The 15710-nt window shown below is 39.4% G+C and overlaps 1 protein-coding gene across 3 annotated transcripts in view; it reads right to left on the bottom strand.

Moving 5' to 3' along the window:
• The window catches only part of piezo1 (piezo-type mechanosensitive ion channel component 1), a 172031-nt gene that overhangs the window by 140568 nt on the left and 15753 nt on the right, over positions 1 to 15710 (bottom strand). For 2 of the 3 annotated variants that reach the window (XM_042433271.1, XM_042433272.1), the window contains exon 2: positions 78 to 173. In XM_042433271.1, the coding sequence (XP_042289205.1) occupies positions 78 to 173 (96 nt within the window). Of the gene's footprint in view, positions 1 to 77; positions 174 to 15710 lie in introns of those variants that run through there. The other variant, XM_042433273.1, reaches the window with a different exon arrangement.

Below are 15710 nucleotides of genomic sequence, written 5' to 3'. Positions count from 1 at the left end.
TTGATAAACTTGGGATCTAAGAAAAAAAAGGTATCAATGCCATGATAGATCTCACATACAAACACAAATGGTCTTACCTCTGATGGTGTGTTTGTTGGGACACAGGAACCACGGCAGCAGCAGCACATAGAGGAAGTAAACCAGTGACAGGACATTGTAGCGAAAAAGACAAGCTGCAAAGACAGAACAGTAGAGTCAAACAATATACACTATACATTTAAAGACACTAGCATTGATGACCTTGCGTATTCATGATCACACCAAAAAAACATTATTAACTCTGAAAAAAAACATTCCACATTTGTTAAAATGTTGAATAAAACAGCATGATGCCTTTCTCCAACATGCACAGTACAAGGGAAATTTTATGAGGTGTTGCTAGCTTTAAGGAATTAATACGATCTTCCAACATTAAGACCTGGAATTAAATGTTATTTCCTCTTGTTTAACACATGCAGTGATAATTATTAGTTCACCTAGGGTTAAGGTCTGCATTAATCTCAGCCTGTTGAGATCACAGTTTGCACATGGAGGTGAGAGGTTTACTACACAGATCTTTTTCTGGCCTACATACATACAGCTGAAGACAAGTCAGGTGAAATGTTACTGCATCTGGACAATCAAATCCTTTAAGGATAAGGCTGGCGATTTTGTGTGTGTGTGTGTGTGTGTGTGTGTGTGTGTGTGTTTTTAATAGGTAGCAGTAGAAAAATAATGACTTTCCAAAAAAATTCACAAGTTTATGGTCCAGTATGCACACCATTAGAATATACTAAAATAGCTGCAATATCTACTGTCTGGAAAAATGCTATAGCTAAAAAACTAAGACAACTGGTATGCTGCCCATAAGAGGTGGTGAGTTGGGAAAAAATTAATTTAAAAAAAAGAGCATTGTTTGTGTGTGTGTCCAAACACAGTTCTTTACAGTATACAATCACCATTTTTTCACATTTGTCGTATTGATCAGACTCTGACCCAGACATTGTAAAGCAGAGCCATGTCAACAGACCCGTGCGGCCTCTCTCTCTCCCTCTCGCTCTCCTGCTCTCTCTTGCTCGGTGTGTCATAAGGTACTCCTCTGCCTCCTCTAGTAATAATGGTACATGTAATACATGTAGTTTATTTACAGTCTTGGAGGCGAGGCTCAGTGAATTGGACCATGGAAAACCAATCTTTAGCTACTCAGTTACTGGGGGCTGGCTATGTTGTTAGCCAGCCCCCAGTAGCTGGTGCAGGCTGACCTGGTGTAGCTGCTACACGGATCAATACAATAGTGCTAAATATGAGTTAAGATTTGCAATAAGGAAAGCCAAATCAAATTATGCAATAAAACTGGATTAACAAATTGCATCTAATGACACTAGAACCATCTGGAAAAAATAAAGACAATGACCAACTACAATAAAAGTCCCTCCCCCACACCTGACATTGACCCTCATCTCCCAGACAAGCTCAATGAGAGAGCAGGTCATCCACTAATCGGAAGATCGGCGGTTCGGTTCCCGGCTCGTCCAGTCCACATGTCGATGTGTCCTTGGGCAAGACACTTAACCCCGAATTGCTCCTAATGGCTGTGCCATCAGTGTGTGGATGTATATGAATAATTAGATTTCCACTGATGGGCAGGTTGGGACCTTGCATGGTAGCCCCTGTACCATTCAGCATATGAATGTGTGTGAATGGGTGAATGTGATTTGCAGTGTAAAAAGCGCTTTGAGTGGTCAGAAAACTAGAAAGGCGCTATACAAGTACAGTCCATTTACCATTTACCATATTGGAGGTTTGAGGAGTCGCCAGTACCACCCTACTCTCCTCTGACCCCCTCTCCACCCCCTCCATTCTATATCCAGGAGGAGGATGTGAGGGCCATGTTCAGAAAAACAAAGAGGAAAGCAGGATCAGTTCATCTGTTCTGAACCACTGTGCAGCTCAGCTGGTCCCCACATTCACCACATCTTCAACATCTCCCTCCACTAACGTAGAGTACCACAGTGCTTCAAGGACTCAATCACAATTCCAGTCCCAAAATCAAATAAGATCTCCTGCCTCAACAACTTCAGACCAATTGCCCTAACATCCCTGGTCATGAAGTTGTTTGAGCACATCATTCTCTCCTAGCTGAAACTCTTCACCACCCCTCTGATGGATACTCACCATTTAGCCTATCGTTCCAACAGGTGAGTTGAGGATGCTGTCAACCTAGCCCTCCATCACACACTACATCACCTAGAGTCACCCAACATCTACGCCTGCATCCTATTCATCGACTTCAGCTCAGCCTTCAATTCATTAAACTCAATCAGTCTTTTCAACATGGCCATTGACCCCTGCATATGCCACTGGATACAGAGCTTTCTGTGGAGAAGGAAACAGAGGGTTAAGATGGACAGCCTTTCATCTCAACCTCAACCCCTGACCCTCAGCACAGATGCCCCCCAGGGTTGCGTCCTCTCACCCTGGCTCTTCTCCCTTTACACAAACAACCTCACATTCCACCACAGCTCAGTCGCCATTCTCAAATATGCAGATGACACAACCATAATTGGACTCATAACCAACAACAACAAGGACAAATACCGCCAGCAGGTAGCCCAAGTAGTCACTTGGTGCACCAACAACAACCTCCAGCTCAACACTTCGAAAACATAGGAACTTATTATTGACTTCAGGCACAGCCCCCCCCTCCATTATCAAAAAAGCCCACCAGAGACTGCTTTTCCTCCAACAAAAACTGCAGCATATAGTTAAAAAAGCATCCAAGATCATTGGAAAACCCCTCCCATTAGTTGAATCACTATATATCGAATGCACTGTCAAAAAGGCAAATAAAATAATCTCTGACCCCTCTCACCCTGCTCACCACCTGTTCCAACTGATGCCCCACAAGAGGTGCTATAGTTCCCTGCCCACCAAAACATCCTGTTTCAAACACAGCTTCTTCCCCACTGCCATAAGGACCCTGAACATTTTGCAATAAACCCTGTCAGATGTACCTGCACTTTAAACTGTCATGTCAATGTATATATTGTCTGTGATTACTGTTGTGTAAATATGTGTCTATTGTCTGTTTTGCCAGTCCTATGTAAAGCTGTAATCTGTTTTATGTCTGACACAGTTGTAATGACCTTCCCTATATGCTGTACCGAAGCAAATTCCACCGACCTCGGTCGTGTGGTCATTTAACGATTGTTTGATTGATTGATTGATTCTTGTAAAATCTAGAATAGAATTTAAAATCCGTCTCCTCACCTACAAAGCCCTTAATGGTCAGGCACCATCACATCATAGAGCTCATAGTACCCTACTACCCCAATAGAACACTGTGCTCCCAGAATGCAGGCCTACTTGTGGTTCCTAGAATTTCCAAAAGTTGAAGCAGGGCCTTCAGCTATCAGACTGAAGCAGACACCCTCTCTATGTTTAAGAATAGGCTTACAATTTTCCTTTTTATAAAGCTTATAGTTAGGGCTGGCCAGGTTTGCCTTGGACCAGCCCCTAGTTATGGTGCTATAGGCCTAGACTGCCAGGGGACTTTGCATGATGCACTGAGCTCCTCTCTTCTCCTCCCCTTCTTGATCTGTACTTATTCATTTACCATTAATGCATGTTACTAACTTGGCTTCTTTCCTGGAGTTTTTGTTTTTTGTCATCTCACAGGTTCCTATGGATCACGGTCATGGACTGCCTGGTTATAGATCGTGAGCTTCCATGGGTCATAGCTGTGCTGCTGTGGTCCTGCTTGATGCCCACACCCGCTATTCTTATTATTAGTCATATTTCTATTATTATTATTGTTGTTATTGTTATTATTGTTGTTATTGTGCTTCTCTGTGTCTCCCTCTCCTCTCTCCCCCTCCTTCTTTCTCTGTCAAGCCAACCAGTCAAGGCAGATGGCCACCCACCTAGAGCCTTGTTCTGCTTGAGTTTTCTTTCCATTAAAGGGGAGTTTCTCCTTGCAGCTGTCACCAAGTCCTTGCTCATGGAGGAATGTTGCCCTGAGATAACTTCTGTTGTGATTGTGATATACTAATCATAAGAATTGTAGATCAATGAATGAGTTTTAATACCTTTTGATTTATTAGAATTAGTCATTTCTAATACTTAATTATAAGGCCACTTTATTTTTATTGGAGTTCTGATAGTGTATTGATTTTAAATGGATTTGTTTCGAGAATGTATCATTATTTTAGGATACTGTGATTTTTATACAATACTGTGATTGTTGCCCTATATTGTACATTGTTCTTAGCCAGATGAGTTGGCAGTTACACATAGACTCAAGCTACTGAAGACCAGCAAAAAAACTGTGTTTTCATTTATTCTTTCAGAATAAAACCCTCCAACTTTAAAAAAAATATGTTCATCCTGAGTCCAGTGTGATTTGTGGGTGCAACAATAGCAGAGGCTGTCATGTAAGGTGCCAATCTGCTCATCAGGAGCAATATAGCACTTTTTATCCAAGGTGTTTTACAATGTTTCTATACTCACTCACCCTTTCACACACACAGTCACAGACTGATTGGGAGACATTGGGACATTGGGAGCAATTTGGGGTTCAGTATCTTACCCAAGGACACTTCAACAAGCAGACTGGAGGAGCTGGGGATTGAACCACTGACCTTCTGATTAGTGTATAACCCACTCTACATCCTGAGCCACGATCACCCATGTGTGTATTGCTATGTGTATTGTCTCTATTGTATTGTTTGTTTTATTTTTTATTGTGTTGTATTGTATGTGTTATGGGACTCCTTAAAATGCAGTCAGCTATTATTACATTTACTGCAATGCTACACAATATTGTGGGTGAAAGCAGCACCCTAGAACAGAAACTTTGCGACACAAAGATGTTATTGAAGAGTGTCCATCTCACTTTTTGTTTTTGTCTTTTGATGAAGTCATTTATTAAGGCCAAAGGTTGACTAAACAAACCAAACCCTGAAAAACCACAACTAAAACTCCAGGACACTACAGCTCATGTGACTTTATGGCTCACATGCATGTGTATTGTTTCTGTTCCTGGGCTGGGACTGGTGTTACTGACCCATCTAAGGGCGTAACTTTGGTTTGAGAAGGGGGGGGGGGGGGGGGGGTTTAAAGCAGATGACCGCCCACCTGCTTGAGGTTTCTACCCGTTAAAGGGGAGTTTTTCCTTACCGCTGTCGCCAAGTGCTTGCTCATGGGGGAATTATTGGGTCTCTGTAAATTAAAGAGTACGGTCTTGACCTGCTCTATGTGAAAAATGCCTTGAGATAACTTTTGTTGTGATTTGGCGCTATATAAATAAAAATTGATTGATTGATTGATTGATGATCATGCTAAATTCTGCCAGAATAGTACATCAATGGGTCTAGACAGAAAATATGATTATCCTGGGCTAAATTACTGAATAGCCTTCTAATCAACCAACTCACATTTCCTTTCTTTCTTTTCATCCCCTCTCCAAAGAAAGACATTACATTTAAGTTAGCTCGTTGTAGCAGCCCTGAAGGGCTGTTGTTAAGCTAACGGAGAGAATGGATTTGGACTGGGGGGCACAATAGTGGCAAGATGCCGCCAGGGAGCAGATGGAGAGCACTTTTCTACAGGCACAGCCTTGGGCCTCGCTGCCTCAGCTATCCGGGCTGGATCCACGGTGGGACTACAGTGGCATGCTGCACCCGACTTGCTGTTACTCTGAAGTGAACTCCTCTCAACAGTAGAAACTTAACAACATAATTTAAATGAAACAACCGGGAGAGCTAGTTTGTTTGTTATTGTTGCTAATGATATCAGACTGGTTAACCAGCAGCAACAAAGTTCTGTTATCAAACATAATAAACTGATAAACTGATCTTGATATGTAAAATCAGTCGAATGCCCCTTTAACCTACACCATATCCACTCCAATACAGAGCAGAGCTGTGTTAAAATATATGACATATTTAATTCAGCTTGCGTGTCACAGCTATTTAGAAAGTTATTCTACTTTAATTCCAGTCATTAGTGTTACAATGAAACAAACACTGGTCAGAAACAGGTTTCAGTGGAATTAATTTCCACAGAGGAAACAATCCCCAAAAACAGCATATTCTGTGGAATAACAGGGGCATTGTGATTTTTTTAATATACATATTTTTTTCAATGCCATGAGCACCACAAATAAATTTCTGTATTGGGGTGGAGACAGACATTTCAGAGACAGATATCTTGATCTAGACCTTGAGCAATAAAACCAAAGCTATCTGCATGGAGAGATTCCACTAGAGAGAAGAGAGAAAATATGTTTTTGCCATTGGGGTGAAGTGATTCTACAGTATGAAGTGTTTGGTATTTATTATATTTGTTGTTCAGTTCTTTATTTTCTCATTCTGATGTTTTTGTGGTCATCATATTACAGGAAAAGCTCTGTTAACCCTCTAAACCACTGCAGCTATTCATTAGTTCCTCTGCAGCTATGACTCAACAGTGAACAGAGAACAGTGCTGGTCTTGACAGAGAGAAGGCATTTCCTCTCTTCCATATGGGACTCATGCAGTTGATCATCTGACATTGTGGTAAAATGCCAAGTTACTCTGACTAGTCATGCTATGTGTATGTGTGTGTGTGTTGTAGCCTGTGAGTGTGTTCATTGCCAGTCAAGTAGCTCAAGGCTACAAAGGAACAGCTCATTGTTCTCCAACAGGTGGGAAATGAATCACTTTAAGACTATCCCATCAGATCACAGCATGTCAACAGACTATTGCAACAACAAACTAAAAAGGAGAATATTAAGGAGTAGTTAAAGTTAAACACACTGTATAACGGGCATCTTTTTCACATGAGTATTGACCCTGGGGTTGTTGCAGTATTCATTACTGTTAATATACGTTGGATTAATAGCCCTGCAGGGCAATTACTTGATCTCAAAAGCTTTTTGTTGCTGTCTAAAGTGGCACTAAAGGAAAGGTCAGGAGTTGCGAAACAAAAGTGGATTACCATCCAGACAAAATGGGAAACTGCCACGATTCAAGGCGTGTCACTTGGCTTTTGGTAGTTTAATTAATTGCAAATTTGTCAGGACATTTGCACCACTAAAGTAACTTTCTTATTACTTATTGCTGTGGCTGCAGTACAGAGGCCCTGTGACAAACACTTGGAACTTTGTTCAAAAATTTTGTAATATTAGAAATATAATGCAGTCCAGCACATCACCACCACCACATCTCAATAATAAACATGAAGTAGAATTATCATCTTTCACAGTGAATTGTGAAAAGTGACAGTGAATAAGCCTCATAAAAGTGGAATATATACATATATATATATATTTATATATTATATTTTGATTGTTTTATTTTTTTTAATTGAATTTATTGTGTGTATCTTTGTTTGTATTTCATTAATTTTGTATTACCTTGTGAAGCATGGTAACATACATGTTTTGGAAAGTGTGATATAAATAGTTTATTATTTCTATTTCTATTTCCCTACATAATAAATGTCCGCAGTGCACGGAGAGCCAGGTTGATACTGGATTTTGGAGGCAGATACAGTTTCCAGGAAATGGCAGCACTTTAGAGCAGTGTCTCGCCTCCTTTTTGGCTTGTCACTTCTTAAAATTGAGTCATGTTTCAAGTGTATTTCATCTGAAAGATTTTAGAGGCCTGAAGAGATTAAAAATATCCAGTCTCTCACAAGAAAAAATAAATACAAATTGGAACAAATACCATCATTTTAATAGAAATGTGTTTTCCTTCTTTTCAGTCATTGCTATCTCTTTAATCATCATGTGACTCTACAGGTTTATCAATAATTGTTGGCTTCCATTTATTCACTCCAAGGTTTATGTTGAGTTAGAATATTTTAGCGGATTGGGCTGACCAAAAAAGGACTGGTTTGGGATCAGGTTTTATATAACTGATACTATGTCATCAAAAATGCCTGGGTCAGCCCTGATCCTGATCCTGCAGATGGGCTTACTTAATAAAGCTATGATTGTCAGAGCAGCACATTATTGTCCACAACTTCTGTCCACAACTTCAGTCTGCACATACAGAACAAGCTGTTTGAAGAGTAAGTTGAAGAGCACCACCCTGCTGCCCAGTTAATCATCAGACACACCCAAAATTACATCTATGGACAGACATGATAACACTGTTCAGTAAGCACAGCACCTATCTATCTACAGCACTCTGTGTTCTCTGTCCTGTTATGCTTCCTCTGCATGTCTAATTTTCAGTCACTGAGTGTTTCTCTTTGTTCAACCTCTAATGCAACAGCAGTTATGGTTTGATTTGTTTTTTCACATCTCTCCTTATTGGCAGGCAGTAGGAGATGTTGCAACACATTCCAGTGCCCAGATCTGCCTGTTTCTCTTTTCTCTCTAGAATCACTCCGTTGAGGTCATTTTCTGCCCAGTGCTCCTTAACAATAGTGGCACACAGTGTGTAAATCAGGAAGACTTTGAATGATCTCCTGGGCCGTCATCGTGCTCTGCACTGAATTACCTTCAGTACAATATTTTTTATGTGCTAAATGACAACACTGATTATATGTTTAAAAGGAAAACCAAGGGGATTAATTTTTCCCTACTTTATTTAAACCATGTCTAACATTTGTTATGATCTTTTAGTTTGGTAATCTCACTGTAAAAACAAGCAAAGGTGGGACCACTCAAGGAGACCATATCTGGGTGAAAATTACAGGCAGCACTGAGTGGTATAACCAAGTTACAGGAATCATGAACAAGAACTAGACGCTCTCATCACCATATGGTGCATAAGGCTAAAAAGGCTAATAAAAAAAGTATACTGTGGTGTTTCATATCCAACCTGAGTCTGTGAGAATAGACATGTAATCATCCCAACTGCCTTAGTGAGGTGTCTTCCAGTAATGGTGGGAGCCCTCAGAGATGGAACTTTTAGTTTAGAGGGTGTCTCCAATATATCCCAGGAACACCATCTAATTTAATGAATGGAACTCCCACAAATAAAATTCATTTCTATGATTTAAAACAATGAACATAAATGTGGTTCACTGTCTTCTATGTGTTTATTTTTGTTTTTTTGTTTCTTATTTTTTGATGGGTTGGGCCTCTACTCCCATGGTGTACAGGTTTCCTCTCAGTCTGAACACACACACAGCAGAGTCATACAAAGTGATGTTGAGATAATTGTTAGATAATGTGTTTGCTTCTATCTAGTTTTTAGGAAGAATAAACAGAAGAGAAGACTTGGGACAGAAAACTGACAGAGGAATGTTAGGAGGGAGGATCAAAAAGACCTCTGTTGAAATGGCTGCAACTGAAATGCCCAAAGTCATCAGATCATTTCGACTGTAGGGCCACACAGGGCCAGGGTTAATATGAAATCTAAGACAATGAGGCTGATGTGATTAGCAGTAACTGTGACTCTCTAAGTGTCCCTCTTCTCCTGCTATCCAGGGGAAAAATATCACTAATAGGTAACAAATACTGCAACACGGGATCGACCATCACTAATGAAGCAAATGAAAACTGAGAAATATTAATAAAAATGTTATTAATTCAGACAGTCTGGTGGTTTTGCCATTTAACTTTCTCAATCAATTCTCATTCATTTCCATTACTTCAACTGTCATCATTTAATGTTGTTACTTTCAGTCTTCTGTGGGACTCACATTATGTGATAAAACGTTTTGATGAAACGATCAATGCATATATCAGATATCAGAAAGCGTTAAATGGTTAAAATAATGGTTTTGGTTTTAATAAATCATATCTGCCTGCATGAAGTCATTTCACATGCCTTTTGATCAAATCACTTCATGAGTTATGACTTACTGAGTTCATACTTAAAAGCATATTCATTTTATCATTGAGGTTGTTTGAGTTAAGTGTTATGTAGGTGGATTTATGAATACAGACATCAGGTCTGATCAGAGCCTGAGACTATAACAGATGTCAACTCCATACACAGCATGAGACACGTTATCACTGTATGTGTGTTAACATTTAGTTATCCATTAATAGGAAGCCAATTAATACAGACACATGCAAACAGACACCAGTAAGAAAACACAGGTGGAACACTCTTCCACAGTTGGCCAGCATCAGCACAAGATAACATGTCCATGTAACACTTTGAATACACACACACAGACGCAGACACACATACATCCATGTGCTCCTCCAAATTGAATGACCACATTTGTCACTTGAAAATGCCCCAAGAGTGATATATACAGCACCTTTTCTTTTTTTCTTTTACTTTATGGCAAGAGTGCATTTTCAAAAAATAAAACAAAACAAACAAACAAAAAAAAAAATAGCTTATTGATTAACTTATTTATCTATGTCAAAATCATTTGGGCCTTATATTTAACATTGATTGGATTACATCTTTGACTCTTCAAATTCAAGGCTGAATCCTTATTTTATAGCTCGGCATCTGCCTCCTTTTAGAATAAATCCTTCAATATTGTTTGTGATCCTTATATTCTCAAATATCCAGTTCTTGATTTTTTATTCTATAAGTTATTCTTTCCTGTTCTAAAATAAGAGTCCTCCTCTTTTAACTGTCCACCTAGCTTCTGATAATTAACCTCATAGATTTTGCTTAAATCATTGGGACCCGAGCACAATAGTGCCAGGGACCGTTGGGCCCACAGTTACTGATGGGTGACAAATTAAAGGAAAAAGCGGTACAGGTCTGAATGCTTGACCACTACAGTGAAGGGATGCGGTGGCTATGTTATGCTTCGCAGTCACCAGATCTCAACCCAATTGAAAATCTATGGGTAATTTTGGACTGACACATTAGACAGCACTCTCTTTCAGTATTACAAATGGGCCTGGATGTGGCACATCGGCTCTACAGCGCCCCCTAATTACTTTTAGCATTTTTGAAGTGCTAGGGGCACTAGAAAACTCACAAAACTTTGCACATGCATCAAAAGTGGTGTAACTTGATATCTGATATATGTCTTGGGTATGGGTGTGGCAAAATGGCTCGTGCGCGCCCCCTAGAAAATTTCAAAGTCAGAGCCCTCGCCTTTAAGTGTGATGTATATGTATGAAATTTTGTTGTCAGATGTGCCATCTCCAGACTTAAAAAGAACAACCTCTTGGAGCCATACCCTAAGTCCAACAGGAAGTCAGCCATTGTTGTAGGTTTGGGGACCGCTGTTGCAGTGAATACACTTCTTGATGAACTGTGTCTGGAAGTGGATACCCTCCTCTTTTAGGACGTTTTTAAGATTTTTGTATGCCTTATGTTGTTGTACTACAGCTGTAGTATAATCGAGGTCAAAGGACAGCATTCATTCTCCAAGTTGGATTTTCTTTTGCCATGCTTTTTTGAGTTCCATCTCCTTAACATTATAATGGAGAAAGTTTGACAGTGATGATCTTGGAGGTGAGCCAGGGCTCAGTTTCTGTGCCAGGGCTCTGTGCACTCATTAAATCTGTGCATCTGTCATTTCAGGATGAACATTTCAGTTTTGAGCAGTTTCTCAACTGAGGTACTAAGCTGCCTTCCGCTTCCTCCAGCATACTGTATATCTGCAGATTATTTCTTCTGGATCTAGACTCCAGATCATTCAATTCATTAACAAGTGCATCTGTTCTTTCAGTGTTTGCTGGAGTGCATTTTTTGCATCTGCACTCCATGTTTCCTCCTCCATTCCGATGGCGGCTTCTTCAAGTTTTGGTCTTGTATTGTGTGTTTGCCATCAACTTTTGGTTCAGTTCTCATTTAAATTCAGGCAGCTCTTCAAATCCCGCTTGAATTCCTATTTGAAAACCTATTCATAGAAAAAGTCTTATCATATTTGAAAAATTAGGACATTGTACTCGGCTGTGTATTTACATTGGAGCAAATTTATCTTTATTTTATTTTTTAAAGTAAAATTACTTCACACTCTGGAAGACATTTTGAAAAGTAATCCATTTCTGACTGGAAACCCATTGGAATTTTCAGGAAGCATACACACACCATTTTTACATATTAGGACGTCTTTGGTGCTATTAAATTTATGTAATATTCATTTAATATATAATGTGTAATATAATGTTTTTATTAGGCATATGGAAAATTCACTGTTTGCCTTGTATAATGATAAGGTCTTTACTCCTCAGTCTTTGGTCTGAAGAGTAAAACCTCTGATTTTGTAAATAGTATAATTAATAATAACATCATAATCCTATCAGAAACATGGTGTAGAGGTGATAAAATTTACACAATTCAGTACAAATTCTCAAAACTGGAAAAAACTATATTTGGCTGAAAATAAAAAGAGATCTTATCACTACACAGAAAGACATATATCTATGTGCTGTTTACATTCCCCCATCTGAGTGATGAACGGTCGGGTAAGAGGGGACTCTTTGGGAAGGTTCACTTGCTGTTCAACTAGTGGCAACAGTACTGTAGATTATATGATCACAGACATGGACCCCTTCTCTTTCACTGCATTCACAGTCAAGCACCAAACCCCTTTATCAGACCACAACCAAATCACCCTCTTCCTCAAACACAACAATATCACACACACAAAACCCAGCAAGCTGTTCAACATACACAGGACATACAGATGGGCCCCAAACAGCACTGAGCAATACCAGGAGGCCAGCAATAGTGAAGAGATTACATTATTACTACAAGAATTTATAGAATACCCCTACTCTCCCACTACTGAAGACATATGTGAGGCTGTCCACAATATAAATTACATCTTCAACACAACAGCAAATAAAGCTAAATTGAAACTACATACAAATAAAAGAAAAACAACAACAAAAAAAAAACCCATTGGTTTGACAAAGAATATCAAAACCTGAAAAAACAAGTTAGAAAATGATCTAACCTGAAACACAGAGATCTTACAAACAATCATATACGTCTTCAGTATTGTGAAGCACTTAAGACATATATAAATACAATCAGAAGCAAAAAGATAAAGCATAGTGAGAAACAGCTGTGCCTACTTGAAGAGAGTATAGAGTCTAACTCCTTCTGGGACCAGTGGAACTCAGTCTGTCAGTCTGAGCCTGAGGAGCTGGCCATACAAGACGGAGACATATGGACATTTTCACACCTTATTTGGGCCAAAACCACCAGGAACTGACTTACAAACCAAACAAATACTGGAAAAACTACTAAATATGGAATTGATATTCAAAGACCACCAGAACCCCCTAGATTTCCCTGTTACTATCAACCACCTCAAAACAGAATTGAAGACCCTGAAAAACAAAAAAGCGTGTGGGCCTGATGGGATGCTAAACGAAATGCTGAAATACAGCACAGAAAAATTCCAATTGGCTATTCTAAAGTTATTCAACTTAATTCTGAGTGTGGGATATTTTCCTGAGAGTTGGAATAATGGTCTTATTACACCTATATTTAAAAGCGGAGACAGATTTGACCCTCAGAATTACGGAGGGATATATGTCTGCAGCTTTATGGGCAAGCTGCTCTGCAGCATCATCAACTCACATATAGCTGAGTTCCTTAATGAGCACAATGTCCTGCATAAAAGTCAGATTAGATTCATGCCTAACCGTCACACATTTGACCATATCTTCACCCTCACCACTCTCATTAACACACATGTGCATCAAAATAAAAATAAAATTTATTCATGTTTTGTTGATTTCAAAAAGGCCTTTGATTGTATTTGGCATGAAGGGCTCTTATCAATTATTAGAGAGTGGCATAGGAGGTAAAACCTATGATCTACCAGATACGCAATTAAACTTGGAAACAAAAGAACCAGTTACTTCAAACAGTACCGTGGGGTGAAACAGGGCTGCAGTTTGAGCCCAACCCGTTTTAACATATATATAAATACATTTGAAGAACAACTGCAAACATCCACAGCTCCTGGTGTGACTGCAGGGACACAGAGGTCAAATGTCTGATGTTTGCTGATGACCTGGTTCTCCTGTCTCCCTCCAGAGAGGCTTACAGCAGAGCTTGGACGTCCTCCACAAGTTCAGTCAAACATGGGCCCTAACTGGAAATATGACCAAAATATTGACTTTCCAAAAAAGATCCAACTATCAGAAAAACAAATTCACATTAAGAAATATAGAAATTGAGCATACAAAACATTATACATATCTAGGCTTGAATATCAGTTCCACTTGACATTTTGGCCTGGCTGTGAATGAGCTGAAGGGCTTTCTACACCATCAAAAGAAAAATAACAATTGACCTTCCAATTAGGACCTGGCTCAAAATTCTAAATTCAGTAATAGAGCCAATAATCTTATATGGTAGTGAAGTATGGGGTCCACTTACCAGCCAAGACCTCCCAAAATGGGAAAAACAGCTGCTAGAAGCCCTGCATGCAGAACTGTGCAAAAACATACTGAGAGTCCACAGACACACAGCCAATAATGCCTGCAGGGTAGAACTTGGTCAATACCCTTTATTAATTAAAATTTAGAAGCGAGCCATCAAATTCTATAAACACCTCCAATCTAGCGACCCCCAGTCCTAAAACAATCTGGCCCAACCAAATCATCTCAAAACAAAAAGAAAATTATATCAAATATTGGAACGAAACCACAAAATCACAAAGTAAATTAGAATTGTATTTGACCCTAAATAGAGAGTACACGGTGGCTGAGTACCTGACCACCGTGACTGAAAGAAAACTGAGAAAAACGGTGACAATGTGCAGACTGAGTGGACACAGCCTGGCCATAGAAACAGGCTGTCACAGGCAGAGCAGGCTCCTCAGGGAGCCCAGGCTGTGTTCACTTTGTCATTAAGGAGAAGTTGAGATAGAATCTCACTTCCTATTATATGGTGACAAATATAGAGATTTGAGAGAAGTTTTCTTTGAAAAAATTAATCATATCCTGAGTTTATCCACCTCCCTGAGCTTCAGAAACTTCCCTATCTATGTGGGGAGAAAAGTCAATGTGCAGTAATAGCTGCAAAATATATTAAGTCTTGTCATAATCTGAGAATAAGCTCTGTAGTAAATGTTTCTGTGTGATTACATCTGTAAAAATGCCTTTTATCATATTGTATTTAATATTATTGTTTATATTTACATGTTATTGTATAATTATTAATCATCTGTCAATGTTTATAATTTTCTGTACTGCCCTGGCAATATAGATTTCTGATCTGCCATGCCAATTAAGCTTATTTGAATTTGATAATGATAGACTACAGAGAGTCACTTACTCTGTTAGCCTGTGCCAGTCCGTTAAACCTCCATTCAATCCCCTTCTGCTCTTTGTCATCATGTATACCAGTATATGTGATGACGGTATGCAACATCATCACAGGCCCTGATGCTCACTGGGCAGCTCACATGAAGCTCAGTTTCCCCCATACACACTGAAATACCAAACCAGTGTTTACACTAGTCTGGATGGAGGACTGAAATGGGGAGAAGAGGATGTGTTTACAAATTTAATCAGTGTGACTGTGCCCTCAGAGTGCTGAAGCCTCATATTAGCCTCAGCTGAAGTTAATAATACATTTTTGCAATGAAGGAATGGGAGGGCTAATTGAAGTGACCAATAATTCTTTCAATGCACATACAGAATGTGAATGTTGTAAAAAGGTAGAATTGAAAAAAGGTAAACTTATTCTTTAAGTGATGCTTCAGTTGAATTTGTTTCCAAATTCGACTCTTCTCAACTATTGCCTGTGGTTTACGATGATGCTGTGTTCAGGGCCATGTGCTTCATGTGTTGCTGAGGTGAGGGGGTAGGGGTCGGGGGGTCTTCTTAACAAGTTACATTT

This window comes from Thunnus maccoyii, chromosome 14 (assembly GCF_910596095.1).
Source record: "Thunnus maccoyii chromosome 14, fThuMac1.1, whole genome shotgun sequence".
In the NCBI taxonomy this organism is placed as follows: Eukaryota; Metazoa; Chordata; class Actinopteri; order Scombriformes; family Scombridae; genus Thunnus; species Thunnus maccoyii.
This window is presented reverse-complemented; position numbering and strand designations above follow the sequence as displayed.